This window comes from Aspergillus vadensis (assembly GCF_003184925.1).
Source record: "Aspergillus vadensis CBS 113365 unplaced genomic scaffold BO88scaffold_39, whole genome shotgun sequence".
Lineage (NCBI taxonomy): Eukaryota > Fungi > Ascomycota > Eurotiomycetes > Eurotiales > Aspergillaceae > Aspergillus > Aspergillus vadensis.
The window spans coordinates 111,992-126,884 of NW_020292077.1; the positions used below are offsets into that span (position 1 = coordinate 111,992).

General features: G+C 50.1%; 4 protein-coding genes across 4 annotated transcripts; 2 read left to right on the plus strand and 2 right to left on the minus strand.

The window, feature by feature from the left end:
- Positions 1-302: 302 nt before the first annotated feature.
- BO88DRAFT_430360 (putative regulatory factor Sgt1) lies at positions 303-2,248 on the plus strand (the record flags this gene model as incomplete). The annotated part of the gene is made up of 3 exons (XM_025709241.1): positions 303-567; positions 626-825; positions 881-2,248. 3 exons carry the CDS (start codon positions 303-305, stop codon positions 2,246-2,248), a joined length of 1,833 nt encoding a protein of 610 aa, XP_025557353.1.
- Positions 2,249-3,168: 920 nt separating this feature from the next.
- BO88DRAFT_409110 (AMMECR1 domain-containing protein) lies at positions 3,169-4,886 on the plus strand. Its single transcript, XM_025707874.1, has 2 exons — positions 3,169-3,983; positions 4,067-4,886. Exons 1-2 carry the CDS (start codon positions 3,481-3,483, stop codon positions 4,533-4,535), a joined length of 972 nt encoding a protein of 323 aa, XP_025557354.1. The 5' UTR covers positions 3,169-3,480; the 3' UTR covers positions 4,536-4,886.
- A 96-nt stretch (positions 4,887-4,982) lies between these two features.
- BO88DRAFT_199914 (serine/threonine-protein kinase) lies at positions 4,983-6,875 on the minus strand. Its single transcript, XM_025701858.1, has 5 exons — positions 6,853-6,875; positions 6,464-6,762; positions 6,274-6,364; positions 5,874-6,204; positions 4,983-5,804 (listed from the first exon to the last, which is right to left on the minus strand). Exons 2-5 carry the CDS (start codon positions 6,641-6,643, stop codon positions 5,213-5,215), a joined length of 1,194 nt encoding a protein of 397 aa, XP_025557355.1. The 5' UTR covers positions 6,644-6,762; positions 6,853-6,875; the 3' UTR covers positions 4,983-5,212.
- A 667-nt stretch (positions 6,876-7,542) lies between these two features.
- Positions 7,543-14,886, minus strand: BO88DRAFT_199957 (DNA polymerase epsilon catalytic subunit POL2). Its single transcript, XM_025701859.1, has 3 exons — positions 13,878-14,886; positions 13,681-13,820; positions 7,543-13,630 (listed from the first exon to the last, which is right to left on the minus strand). Exons 1-3 carry the CDS (start codon positions 14,483-14,485, stop codon positions 7,677-7,679), a joined length of 6,702 nt encoding a protein of 2,233 aa, XP_025557356.1. The 5' UTR covers positions 14,486-14,886; the 3' UTR covers positions 7,543-7,676.
- Between the last annotated feature and the right edge of the window lie 7 nt (positions 14,887-14,893).

Below are 14,893 nucleotides of genomic sequence, written 5' to 3' on the forward strand. Positions count from 1 at the left end.
AGGGAACGCGGCGGAGGGGACTGACAATCTAAGGTAGTACTGGAAATGCGATGCGATACGGGACGTGTTTTGGGCGGTGAGGCCTCAAGCCCTCGTTCTTGTTGACATCTAGCCCAACGCGACCTAGCGCCCGGTCACGGGGCCCGCGGCCAAGCAATTCGCCGCGTCTCGTCCGGTATGAAGTCATGCCGTAATTTATTTTCAAAGTTCTTATGATCGAAGAAGTTAGTTGAATTGCTGCACACAGCAGCCGGCAACTTATATTCAAAACAGAAAGTGTGCCCGCTGCAGATAATCGCAACATGGCACCCATGTCTGAGGAGGATCTGGAGTGGTTCAAGTCCACCTTCCACCCAATTCCCAAGCCGGAGATCCCTGACGATAGTGTCGATTATTCTCTTTACTATATTCCTTCCAGCCCCGCCCCCGCTGTGGTCGACGAAATCGCTGAAACACGAGCGCGATTGGTAGAGGTGCAACGTACCTCTGCAGAATTGGTTAAAGACCTGCTAAAGGACTACATCTGGCAACGTGAAAGCTTTCGGCTGGAAATCACGAAAGATGATGGTGCGCAACGTTCATTCATTGTACTGATTGCTTGTTCCAGCCACTAACAGGTAACTAGGAGTCACCTCTTTGCACGGGCGCACCAACTTCGGCGATTCAATTGAGGACGAGTGGGTTATCGTGTATCTGTTGCGCGAGTTGACCAAGAAACACAAAAATGTCTGGGCGAAAGCTGTGGATGGTGATGGTCAGTTCCTTTTGGTGGAAGCTGCCGCCACGCTACCTGCTTGGCTGGAACCTGAGGTAGCAGATAACAGAGTCAGTGGCACCTCCGGTATAATGTCTGTTATGACGCAGGCTAACCTCCTCTCAGGTCTGGATCAATCAAGGTCAACTTGTCATAATCAAGCCCAAGAACGATAAGAAAGATAGAGTGACGGAAAAGATCTCGCTATCGGATGCAAAGAAGATCATCATGGAGGAGCCGGCACGTCTGATGAGGTCTACCATGATTCAGGAGGAGGCGTTCTACCGTTTGCGTAATTATCCCCAGCAGATCAACGAAAACCTTCACTCCGCGTTCGTAACCGTCCCTCGCAAGGTTGCCTTCCTACTTCATCAGAAACCCGCATATATCTCTGCTGCTGTGGAAGCCTTCTATCTGCGCGACCCGATTGCACTGCGACCTCTTCGATCCAAGGATACCGACAGCTTCATCTTCAAGCCTGAAGATTTTGTCACCGTGAGCGTCCGCTTCACGCGAGTTGGATATGCGCAGCTCAAAAGCCAGGACTTTCCAGTACCGAAGTCATGGAACGATAAACTACCCACAACAGATGATCAGAAAGCATATGATCGGGCCGAGATAGGCATGAAGTTGGCTTGTGGATTTGAGATGCTTCTTACGGATCCTCAGAATCAAGACAAGGCAGCCGTCCGAGAAATGAAGCTTATTCTGGAAGATCTGGACACTGGTGATGAACAACTGCCCACAGACAAGGATATCGAAACCTGGGACAAGCGGCAGGATGACGAGAAATGGCTCGACATCAGCTTTGAAGACTTAGATCGAGAACTCAAAGGCAAGGGGAAAGACAAAGACGGCAGACCGCTCGCTGAGGGTACCTTTGGTGATGCGAACGCGCAAGAAAATCTTCAGCGTATTGTGGCGCAATTCGAGAAGTTCTTAAATGATGATGCGGCTGGCTTCGAAGGAGCAGAATTCTTCGATGACTATGGCACTGACACCGACGATGACGATAATGATGAGGATGAGATGAGCAGTGACGGTGAAGATAAAGAGGCCTCATTTGACGAAGAGGAATTTTCGAGGATGATGAAGGAGATGATGGGAATGCCATCAGGCGGCTCTGGTCTGCCGGGCTCGTCTCGGCCTTCGAAGCCGCGGGGTCGAGTAGAGGAACTGGATAGCGAATCCGAGGATGACACGGAGCAGATCAAGGAGCTTTCGAGGCAAATGGAGGCAGAATTGAAAGGCACGGGAGTGCTTGACCTCAATCGCAAACCCAAGGCAGCCGGTGACAAGCAGACTTTGGCTGATACAAAGTCGGGAGAAGCAGAGGACGATGACCTACCTGAACTGGATGAGGAAGACATTGACATCAACTTCGCGAAAAACCTTCTCGAAAGTCTTCAGGGCCAGGGTGGTGCGGCTGGCCCGGCAGGAAACATGCTTTCTATGATGAATTTGGCTATGCCCAAGGACGATCGCCACCGCTGATACTGCGATTATGAATGACGAGAATATCAACATTGGCCCGGGTTGACTGTCAACGACAACATAATGTATGACCAGTCGCTAACATATGGTCTTTCAAATGGTTAGTCACCAGATGAGATGTCCTCACATACCTCTGCCAGACAAGAGGGCAGGTACTCCCTACCGTCATACTATGCTTAGGGCCCTGGGAAGCTGAACACTTGCTGTGAGGAGCTCGGATCGAGCCCTATATACTTCAGTCTGCCAACATGTTCATAATGAACGCTCAACTGATGTGTAAAAAGAGGTCAATTGTGGCCTGTAAGTACGTGCTCGGTCTGATTGGGAAAGCTAGCCTTTAGACACTCTTGAACTGAAATCACTCCTCATTTCCCTTGGGACTCGCTGCACCCGTGGAGCTGTATCGGTTGTGCACCGAACATGATGGAACATTATTGAAAAAGTCCTGGGAAACCATGGACGTAATGAGATACTGTATATAGTTATAGTACGATCTGAAGACAGCCTGATGAAGTGATTGCGTCACACAGTAATTCTAGTACTGACCCCATATAGTACTACTACTGTATATATATACAACTTAAGACACTTGGCGCACTACTAGCAGATGTTGGACTCAGTTGCTGAAGAATCTACTATTATTACTAACATCATGATATTCATCACTCCATGCCAGATTCAGCATCATACTATATAGACCATCAATTCATGGAGCCATCACCATGATGATGCTGTAGTAGTAACTGTCCGTGGCATGGGGGGATCTTCATTCAGCGTTTCCGATAAGCCTGATAAGAGGTTGAAGGCCTGTCGATAAGCCCCCCGTGTCGATCACGTGGCGGCGTTATCGGCCGGGCTGGCTCGTACTTCCCCTCGTTGGGCTTCTTCCCCCTCTTTCTTCCCCTCTCTCATTTGCCTCTCTATTGCTGCCTTTTCCGTGGACTCTCACCTTCTGGGCGGATCCCTGGCACTGGACTGTACATTGCTGCTGCTCTATTCGGTCAACATCTGGTCCATCTCATTTCAAGTCCCATCGGACCTGTCGTGCTGCAAGTAGCCTTCTGGTGCCGGATTCCCCCGGTCAAGCCGAGCAACCGGGTGCCTGTCTAGTGGCAGAACTCCTAGCTGTGACGAACAGACTCGAAATCAACATCGCTGTTTTTATACATATTCATTGAAAGTCCTGGCATTGTGACTCTTCGTTTAAGCAAATATACATCTGGATATAAAGAATGGCCACCCCGGCTCAATGCTACTACTGTTTCGAGACCCTTGCTGCCTCCTATAGACGCAGAGAACCAATCAGCCTTGCGTCTGTGGAAGAGCTCTGGGAACGACACGAACAATATAAAAAGCTCGCCGCGTTAGATGAGGATGACGATTCGCAATTCGTAGACGAGGACGAGAACACCGCGCCACTTTCAGGGAAGAGCAGTCGCCCCCAGAAAATCCAAGTGCCCCGAGTCAGCCGACTTCAGTCTGGCTCGAGCTCTTCTACAACGCAATCCCTCGCATCTACCAACTCGTCGCAATCCGGTTTGTCAAGCTCAACCACAGTCACGACACCCAGTTCCTCGTCAGAAACGGCCAGTGGCAAGCCGAGAGAGGACAAATATCCTTTGTTTGTAACATGGAATACTGTTTCGAAACACGGCCACAAATCGCTCCGGGGCTGCATTGGCACATTTGAGGCGCAGGAGCTTGCCGAGGGCCTAAAATCCTACGCGCTCACATCGTACGTATACCCCTTTCATTATCCATGGGACCGGGCCTTCCACCTACACCTTGGTAAGGCTCGCGCATGCTAACCGCCCACAGCGCATTTGATGACACTCGGTTTTCCCCCATCCCAGAGTCTCTTCTGCCATCTCTCTCTTGCTCATTGACGCTCCTCGGGTCTTTCGAGCCATGCACCAACGCTCTGGACTGGATCCTCGGGGTGCATGGCCTTCGCATCTCCTTCATTCATCGCGGCAGACGCTATGGCGCAACATACCTCCCTGATGTCGCGGTCGAGCAGGGATGGACGAAAGAAGAGACCGTCAACAGTCTGATGCACAAAGCAGGCTGGGATGGGCCCTCCGAGAGCGTGGCGAGACGGTTTTTGCGAGGCAGCAGCAATGCTGGTCATGGCGCTGCCGCCGCAACCAAGCCATGGGAGCAGGTCTCCGATTTTCGAGCTGTCAAGTACCAGGGCCTCAAGGCCAGCAGCAGCTACGCAGAATGGCAAGAATGGCGCCAATGGGTCCTCTCGCTAGACGATGGGAGCCAACAGCTCTTGACTTGACGGGCCAACCAATGATTCCATTCAACCTGGATGTTCAATGATGCGATTGGCGTTAATGAGACGGCAGGCGTTTTGTCACTTTTGGTTAGTTTATGCATTCAGGACATATTTGCCACATGCCATGTAAACAGCTACCCCACGTACACGAACCGTTTATATGGACATAATCAATGGGAACATATCTATCTTTCGGGTTAACTTGCTCATATTGCCAATGAATCCCTTCCAGTACTGTATCTTATATTTCTATTGATTCTTACACTCCGAGGCAAGACATACACAGCAGCACCTGAAGTGTCTTGTGCTGTATGCATAATGTCCAGCTACTAGTATATTGACTCCATTGTCTGCAGTACTGGGCGTAATGTGGGCACAGTCTAGTTGGAGAATCAACCAATTACATCATACGCTATATCTACTACTAAGTATGAAAGAGAACAATAAGGACCAAGACCGAAATATCTTTCTTTTGCCACGAAAGCCACGCCAGATAATGATCAGAATCCTTCCCCATCAAGGGCAGTAAGCAGATACAATGATAACTTGAAGAGAGTGGGTGACAGCAAAAGGGAGCAAAATGTATATAATATAAGCTTTAGTAGTAGTAGTAGTAGAAGAAACGATCCCACAAAAAGTACTAATAACAATACGATGTATATATACTTATTACTCCAGCTTTATTTCTTCCCAGTGCGACTCCACAACCCGGCGACCATTTCTTGGACTTTCCGCTCTTGAGCACGGATCTGCTCTTCCGTCTGACCACGAGCATTGGCACGGCCATCGATTTCCATGGCTCCGTCGTGGTCCCGTCGTTCTTCGATGACGTCGTTGCCGTTGACTCGTTCGGGCTTGGGGTCGACGCTCATCATGCCGTCCATCATTAGGCCGCCGCCTTCGCGAAGCTTGTTGATGGCGCGAACGGTATCGATGGCCTTGTGGAGGGTGCGACGAGCGTTGAAGTTCTTCTTGACGGTGGGGAGGAGATCTTCGCCGGAGCCGAGCTTGTCGGCGGATGTGTCGTAGGGCGGGTTGACCCAGGCGTGTTGCAAGGCGTCGTGGGCTGTCATTCGAGCGCTAGGGTCGATGGTTAGGCAGCGCTTGATGAAGTCTCGTGCGTCGTGGGAAACGCCGCGCCAGTATTCGATGGGGGTGAAGGAGTAGTCTGCTGCAAGGATGGCCTGCATCTCTTCCAGGTTGGAGTCGCGGTCAAAGGGGGTGTAGCCGCATAGCAAGAAGTAGGTGATGACACCGATGGCCCAGATGTCTCTGTTGGGTGGTCGTTAGTATATGAAAACAGATAGTCGGATTGGCAAATTGCCATGGCGAGGAACGTACACTGGCTTTCCATGACCACTCTTCTTGAAGATCTCGGGCGCCATGTATCCCGGTGTACCGCACGTCGTTGTAAGAACATGGAACTGCTCCTCGTCCATGATCCTCGACAAGCCAAAGTCCGCGATCAGTAGATCTGCATTATCCTCCGGGGTGCGGAAAAGAAGGTTCTCTGGCTTCAGGTCCCGATGCACGATGCCGTGGTCGTGCAGGTATGCCACAGCGGAAAGAATGGCACGAATGAGGTCCGCAGCATCGGATTCGTAGTAACTGCCCTTTCGGCAAATGCGATCGAAAAGCTCGCCACCAAGCGCAAGATCGGTAACCAAATACACTGTGAATTGCGAGGATAGTTAGTCCTCGACAACTTTGATAGTAGACCCCACACCAGTCATGCACATACAATTGTTCATAGTTTCAAAGTAATCGACCAAGGTCAGAATGTTCTGATGCCCCATCGACACCCTTTTCAGCACCGCGATCTCATTTCGAACCTATCATGATACCCCCCATTATCCTTATCATTAGCCTTCCTGCTATATCTCGACTTTCTCCCCAGCCACACCTGGATCTTCATCAGGGTAAAGAAATACCATGTGCTCACGTCCCGCCATCAAGCGCTTGTTGATGACCTTGGCCGCATAGTAGTGGCCGGTGTCGATGTGCACACATTCCTTGACGACCGAGTAGGAGCCAGCTCCTAGGGTCTTTCCGGTCTTGTATCGACAGGGTTGGACTTTCGGCCGTTGACCGGCTTGCGGTTGCGACGCCATTTATATATGGGATTTTAAAAAGCGACGGAGTTGTGTTTCAGGGGTGGAGTTCGTAAGGGTGGACAGTCGATAGGGTCCGGGTTTCAAGGCAGACGGATAAGGATGGTTCGGGCCTGCGTCTTCAGCCCCGCGGTCAGTATGAGGGATAGACAAGATAGCGGGATCCTGGGCCCAATAAAACAGGCCCAATCAGAAAATCGCTTACATACCTGCAGGATGTGTGAAGGATTCACAAGCAAAGTGAAACGTGCCAGGGTGATAGGCAAAAATAGGGACTGGGTTGTTTCCGTCGCAATGGGACGATGTGGTGGAGTTCCGACTGCGGGGTTTCGGTGCAGACAGCCGTTGGGCGGACACTGTTCGGAGTGGGGGGTTTTATCGAAAGCCAGCTGAGGATGATACTTCTGGGATATATCTACAGAAGAGAAGAAATAGGCTGCTAGCGATGCTGCCCTTCCGGGGGAATGTGGGAAACGAAATTGATGGAGATCGGCGTGTTGAAGGAAAGTAAGTTGGGGTGACACCGTGACAGATCAAACACACGTGCCGAGGTGCTAATCGAATCTCATCCATGGATCGCGTGCACTTGGCCTCGTATATTTATAGATGCGATTAAATTGCGATGTACATCTATCAAACGGATGTGATTCTGTCCCACAGCCACTATGGAAGTAGGCAACAGGCCTAGGATGCCAATATAAGTACACGTATGTGCTTCCCAGATCGAAGACTGTCTGTGGGGAGGTCCGGAGGTAATTCCCGACATCTTGAACAGGTACTGGCCCTGCTACATAAGCGTCGTTTTAACGAACTAGATCCTATTATGCATACACTATGTATTGAATGGAGTCAGGATAGGAACAATGCTATGTACGCCTTTAAATGAACCTCAATCCCCACAACGCCTATCCAATGTTGCCCCCGGCCGCATGTATATATCGAAACCGAAGTGTATAAGAGTTACCGCGGGTATAGCCACCAACCATCAACGCTCAAAACGACAACAAGCATTCATGCAAGAACAAACACATGTTCACATTTGTGCAAGCACTTCTCCCACAACACTCTCCAACAACTTGAGTCCGTGGAACTTGGCCACGCTGTTCAAGATGTGCAGCTTCCTCTCAATCTCCTTCCGATCCATCGTTTCCACCCACACTCCACTGCACGAGCAATGCTCCATGAAGTCACTGACCTTCAGCGTTCCACATTTCGAGCACTTCAGGTCCTGTGTCTGCCACCCGACAATGTACCCCTGGATTTGACCGATCAAGATCTCTTCCTGCGCCAATCGGTCGTATTCCGTTTGGCAGAACGGACAGCGCCATGGCTTGGTCGAGCTCTTACTGGCGTCAACTCCGGGCTCGGGCAGTACATCTTCATCCCGACACAAATCCAGATCTCGGATCAGGCAGCATGAGCCGCAGGTGAGTTCCGGGATCTTGAGGCTCGCGCCGGGGTTCTCGAAGCGGCCTTCCTTGCTGAATTCTCGCACTTCGAACAGGGCTAGCAATTCGCGACGAAGTAATCGGGTCTCCATGGTAGTCATCTTTGACAGACTAAGAACTTGCATAAGTAGTTTCACAAGTTCTAACACCGGGTTGCGCTTCTCTTCATTAGGGTCGGACAGCACACCAGGGAGGATAGGGAAGATGTAATCAGAGGCTAGCTCCGGGTGAAGAAGCTCGTCGCGCTGCCGACGAATGAGGCCAGTGATTTGCTTCTTCAGTGGCTTCGAAAATTTCTCTGCAAGGGCAGCCGAGGCTTCCTGGCTATCCTCGTCACTGGGACGTCCAATTGGAATCTGCGTCAATTGGGGCGTAGAGTCGTTTGTGTCCGGCCGTTTGAGACCGTGCATGAGTTCGATATACTCCACAACCCAATCATGGAAAATAGTCTGCATGGGCGTGGGCAGTGTACGGTTGAGTTGCCAGTGCATGACCGTTTCCAATTCTTGTTCATCGGACTCGACAACTTCTTGGCAACCTTTGCCACCGTAGTTATACTCGTCGTACCAAAGTAGGTAGTCCCAATATTCCTTGATCTCGAGGTCGATGAAATGGAATGACGGGTTGGCTCGGATGGACTTGAGCACGTACTGACTGTATGCGTAGGCATTGCCCACCTCCGTTTTGGAGGTCTGGAGCAAGAGACGGGTGGAGCTAGCAAAGATGACATTTGATCCAACACGCCTGAATTCAGCCATCAGGCGCTGGAATGATTTCCGCGACAGCATCCGCACGTAGTGATGCAAAGACCGATCATAGAGACACGAGACCGGGCTCTCTACCCATCGGATCAAATGCTGCACCATAATGTCAGCCATGCTGTTTCCGTCGCAAGCCTCAGTCCACCAGTGCTTGACCATCTCACGCAGTACAACCGCGCCGGCTGAAGCGAATGCCTTTTCGGAGTACAAGACACCGCCTCCGTTAGAGTCTGCAGATTGACCGGACGAAGCCAGAAGCGTATCCGCACCTTCCATTTCATTAATGATGGATGATGTCAGGATTGTGTTGATTGCCAGATTCCGAACTTCTAACTCAATGCATACCGTGGTATACGCGCTTGGAACGTTCACCGACGGCATAGACACCTTCTCAAGAGGACCAGAGATATCGTCCTTCTCATACCCCGCATGGTCAGGCCGTGGGTTCGAAGACCACCAGAGCACAACGTTGTTCTGTTGGAGCCGCCTGGCATAAGAGATATCGATAAGGAAGCGAGGGTCATCATTCTCCAAGTTGCAAAGAGGAACGTCACCGTATCTAGCAAGCAATGTCAAGTGTTGAATCCAGGCAGAGAGATAGAGGTAGTGAGTGACCAATCGCCTGGCAATGAAGGACTGCCATCCCAGAGGTGGGAGATCCATATCTGACACTTCCGGTTTGACCGGCAGCGTAGGGTACTCTCGAAGGATCGGAATGTCATGGCACAGACGCTTCCTTTGTTGTGACTGAATGACCATAACAGCGGGCATGGTCTCTTCGGACTTGAACTTCTTGATCAAGTCTCCAACCTCCAGGTGGGCCTTTCTCCTAGTAGTCACCTGCGTGGTCCTGAAATGGATCTTGTCCTGATATTCGAAAGCAGCTTGTGACTGGTCTCCTTCCATGGTTTGCACTCTACGCGCGAGAAGTTCAGAGTAGATCTTATCGAGGTTCGGAAGACCCTGAACATCCCGCGTGCGGTTCAAGATCACGACATGTGCCTCATTCTTCGTGCTGGAGAAAAGGGCGAAAATCTGCCTGTCCCCAGATGCGACATGATAGAGATAATGGAAGGCAAGTGGCGAGTCCAGAAGATACGGTTGCTCTGTGGTTGTCCGGCATAGAGTCGAAAGGTCAAAGCCGCGGTCCAGGCCTTCTCCGAGGACACCTCGTTGCTCCTCGTCGAACGTACAAATGCTACCCAGCTTAAGAACTGCCCGGATGTTGAGAGGGATGTTCTTCTCGTAAACGCCCTCAACGCTAGGGTGCTGGAAGAGAACATCGATCTTTTCCGCTTCGCGGAGATACGTCTCTTCCGACAACGTTAACTTGAACAGATGGACTGAAGGATGTCCGTTGGGCAATGTGTGGTTGACCTTTTCAACCTCGCAGTCCGGCACGTCAACATCAGGAAGTGAGTCCTGCTTGAGATTAACGTAAATCTGCCGGGGCACCTTGACTGTGAGAGCATGAATCTTTCGGTCGATCAGCACAAACGCTCGCACAATGCCAGGCCTTCCTGTCTCGGAAAGCTGCAAAATTTGCCAGGTGTTGATATATAACAACTCAGCCTGGTTTCTGAACAGATTGCTCAATGAATCGCCACCTGCGTTTGCCCTTTCACCGAAAAGTTGACGACGACGAGTTCGGGCTTGTTTCTGTATCTTCCACTTCTGCTTCTGGTATTTCAGGAAGCCAACATAGTCGTCTGCCATTGACGGCATCTTCGCGGGGAGGGTGGCGAAGGGATCAAGAGAGGTCTTCGACAGACCTTCCGGATGCTTTCGCTTTTGGGAGACCTTAGTTTCGGATGATGGCTTGAGCTTTTGTGTAGAGTTGGCAAGGGCTTCATCCAGATCACCTGTATGCTGGACACGATGGTCAAGGATATTCGTCGAGATGTCTGTCAAAGGATTCTTCTCCTGCTTATCAGACTTGATGAACATATCTGTCATTTTCGTTTGCTTGAACCTGTCATCCTTGGTGTTGATCCGCCGTTGCAGCCAGTCGGGGTGAGCAACTCGAGGAACCGGGTTACGGATCTTCTGCAACGCAGCAGGGATGGTAATGAGCTTCTGTACAACGGAGCCCAGACGCTCAAGATAGTAGTCCCAGTCAATCACAGTACGAGGATCCATATCGCCGGGGTCATCTTTAAGCCACTTGCGCAAGAAGAAACGCTTCACGTTCTCCTCAGCGGAGAAGATCGCCACGGGAATCGCTCGTTCAGTGACAGGGGTGTTCCGGGGCTTGGATGAAATGATGTATTTGCAGTTTAGGCCCTTGTCCTTCACCATCTGCTCACCCAGGAACTCTGCCAGACGCCGTGCAGTTGTGATAGACGTTGACTTCTGGTTTCCATACTCTTCAAGTGTCTTCGTCATGCTCCTGTTCTCCGAAATGAGATCGATAAGTTCTTCGTCGGCCAAAGTTGCACCGTGTTCGTAAAGTACATCCAACCATCGGTCAGCCACCTTAGCCACTGCAGCATACGTTTCAGTAAGATTTGTGCCCTCCAAAAAGAATCGGAAAATTTGAGTTTGGAAAATCTTGATCAGTTTCAGCTCTCCACGACGTTTAACCTCGAAACCCTTCAGTTCCGCCAGTGAGCCGTCATGGTTGAACACTGCATAACGTTTCTTCAAGTTCTTGTCTTCCTCCTTTGAGGTTGGCAAGATCATGGCTCTGTACGGACCATCGACTTCGAAGAAGATAGAGTTCTCACTGTTTTTGTCGTATCTGAATGTAGCAGGGTCAACCAGAGTCTGGTACTGATGATTTGTGTAGCTTCCGTGGACAAGATGGTTCAGCATGACACAAGGATATGAGATACCCAGCTTCTTGCCGTTTTTCAAGGTAAATGAAAAGTTCTCTGGGAATGAGCCCGGCAACATACACCAGATACCGTCAGTGTCGAGTTCCAGAGGTCGTCCAATGCGTTCAACTAGCTCTCTAGCCATCTGAATGATGCGAGCACCAGTCAGACACGTAACACCAGCCATTTCCATAGAGTACCATCGAGATCCCTTTCTCATGACATAACCATAGAAACTGTTAAGAATAACTTTGTGGGCAAGCTGTAAGGAATCATAGAGAACGATCATCTTTTTGGCCTCTTCCACCTCCGCAGCTGATGCCCCTGAAGATTTGAGAGCATCAGTTTTGCCTTTCCAGACCTTCTGCTTTCCTTTGAAATCGTATCTTCGGTCACGGAAACTGCGGACAGTGTCGACATAGAATGGGTTCTCTCGCTGACAAATGATGGCCTCCCTGACCATTGTTTTGCTGTCATGAATCTTGTGGTAAATCTTTTTGCTGTAATCCTGTAGTCGTTTTTTGACGATGCCGGCTTGTTCTTCGATGCTCATATCACCGAAGGACCTCATCGGGCTATTCTTGTGCTTTCCAGGGAACCTCTCATTTGCAACAGCCTGACGAATCATGTTGTACTCGTCGCGCTTGGCCGGAAGAAATTCACCTCTCCATGCCCATGGCATTCGCCTATCGCATGACTTTCCGGGTCGGTTGAAGTCACAAGCGGCACAGTTCGACTCTTGAATCATGGAGTCAGGCTGCAGTCGATTGGTGATCATGATGTTCGGATACATAGATGCAACGTCCAAGTGATAGATGAAGGGCACTTCATCCCTGTGTGGTCTCTCTTTGAGGTCAATCAACTTGTCCGCAATTTGCTTCTTAACTTCCTCGTAGTTCGTAACATCGTCCATCGACTTCTTCTCTTCTACCTCGATACTGAACTTCAACGCCGCATCCAGATCCCGGAGGAGCTCGTCTATCGCAGAAGGTTGCACGTTGAACGTAACAGGGATATCGCTTCGAAACACACCAGCTTCAATACTCTCGACGTGTCCTCCGACATACGTTTCTGATTCGAGTAGATGTCCTTCGTAGAAGGATTCCGGGGGGTCTTTGTGCTTGTTTGGCAGGACGATGTTTCCTTGATACGCCTGCACCATGAGCAGCATCTCACATAGAGTTCCAGTTCCTTTTCTCAGCGTGTCGTCGGGGTTGATAGGAAGAATCGTACACAGGGAGAAGATGAAGGGATGGACATATTTCATGTAAAGGTAGTATGTGGCGACGGCATCGGAAACGGAATATTCTGCCAGGGTCTGAGGCCGTTCGCTTGCGTACGGAGTCATCAGCTCTGGGTCGAGTTCGTCGGGATCGTATCCAAGCTTTGCGACTGTAACAGCTTTCAAACCGCGACTTCCCTGGGGCAAATAACTATCACGGTTCACCCAGGCGAAGCAATCCATGTGAACACAGTGGTCACTTTGGTAGATATCCTCGCTGTTCTTGCGGAAACCGATCTCTCTGTACATGTCGATGCCGAGAACGCTAGCCCTAGCTTCCACGAAAGGCCAATCGAAAAAATCACCGTTATAGGTAGCAATGACAGTAGGCTTCGCTTCTTTGATATGTTCGAAGAATCGCTCTAGAACACCGCGTTCGTCGGGTTCGTTGAAGATCATGAAAGGACCACTGTACTCTGGCTTGGGCGTGTATTCGAAATCATTGATGTCTTCGGATACAATCTCACGGTTGGTGATTAGAAAACCTTGCCCGTCGATCATGTAGGATATCATCATGATTTGGTCAATCACGGAGTCGGGAAATTTTAGCGGTAGCTTGGTTGTTTCAATATCGAATGCTAGAACGACAGGGTCGGCTCGCGTGAGTCGTTCTTCTATGCAGGTCAATGAGATAACGCCGTGCTTTGCCTCTACTGTATACCATTTTCCTATTCGGATGTCTTGAAGCCGTTAGCGACGTGAAGAGAATACATATGATACGGACACATACCCTTGTCAATCGAGACTCGAACATGATAAGGAACATCATATTCTCGAATATCAATAATGAAGTCGCTCGCGTTCATAGTAGCATTAGATCGTGATTCATTAATAAGTTCATCGTCAAAAAGATCGAACCCAGCATTTGCGCTAAAGATACCAGTCAACGCAAACTCCCAAGAATAGACTCCAGATCAATGCACGTACCTGGAGATCTCCATATAAGTATCCATCACATTTACATTTTTCTTGTTTTTCTCCGCCAGAGGAAGAAGTGTTTTGCGAACCTCCAACAAGTGGCTCACACTCGCAAAGTTGAGTTGGAGAAATGTCCGTTTGTACCCAAGCAGGTGGTTTGGCAGTTTGAGGTCCTCTTTCTCCACCCGCAATACCTTCTTAATGAGCCCTTCAAACGTTCTCCGACACCAATCCTCGACCTCAGTTTCACGGCCCTTCTTCACAGCAATTAAGAAATATGGGTCGTATTCAACAGTTGCCTTGAAGCTCCCGCCTCCATCTTCGAGAAAGTAGTAATCCACGCCGGCGCGTCCTCCGGGGACATTCGGATCTTCTATGGAGGTACTGTGCATGTTAATGAGCCAGCCGACTCGCTTTTCGCCGGACTCAAACCGAGGGAACCCCAAGGATTCATCGATGCTGTTGGCCAGCCGGATTGCCTCGAATTTCTCATCTTGAGAGGTTGCTTCGGTGGATCGGAGGGACGAGAACTCGATTGTCTTCGTTCTTTTGGGATTAAAGGAGGCCGCGCTTGATCGGAACTTGTTCCCAAACTTGCTGGGTTTTCTTGAAGGCATTGCGACGGCGACGCGCCCACTGGCCGGGGCTGAAGATCACTGCAGAGCAAGGCGATGATGAGTTAGGCGAAACATGGAAAAGCAATGGTGTAATTAACACAGGACAAAGCTGCGCATAATTGACTTTTGGTGGGAATTAGCTTCTTTTCTTTTGTGAAATGGACGTTTCTTCACAGACACAGTTGAGCGCGCTCCAATGTAACTGAATTGGTCGTTGATCCACTTGCATGTTGCGGAGCCCAGATTTGCCCTACGCCATTCCGACGCGTTCGCGTTTTCTACTTTACGCGTAGTCATTGGATGATCGCGGGCAGCTCGGGGAAACTATCCATTTCTGTTGGTTATCCGGGAGATACCGGATAATAGGTTGATCCGTATACCGCGCATAGTTACCCGGTAGAGAAAATG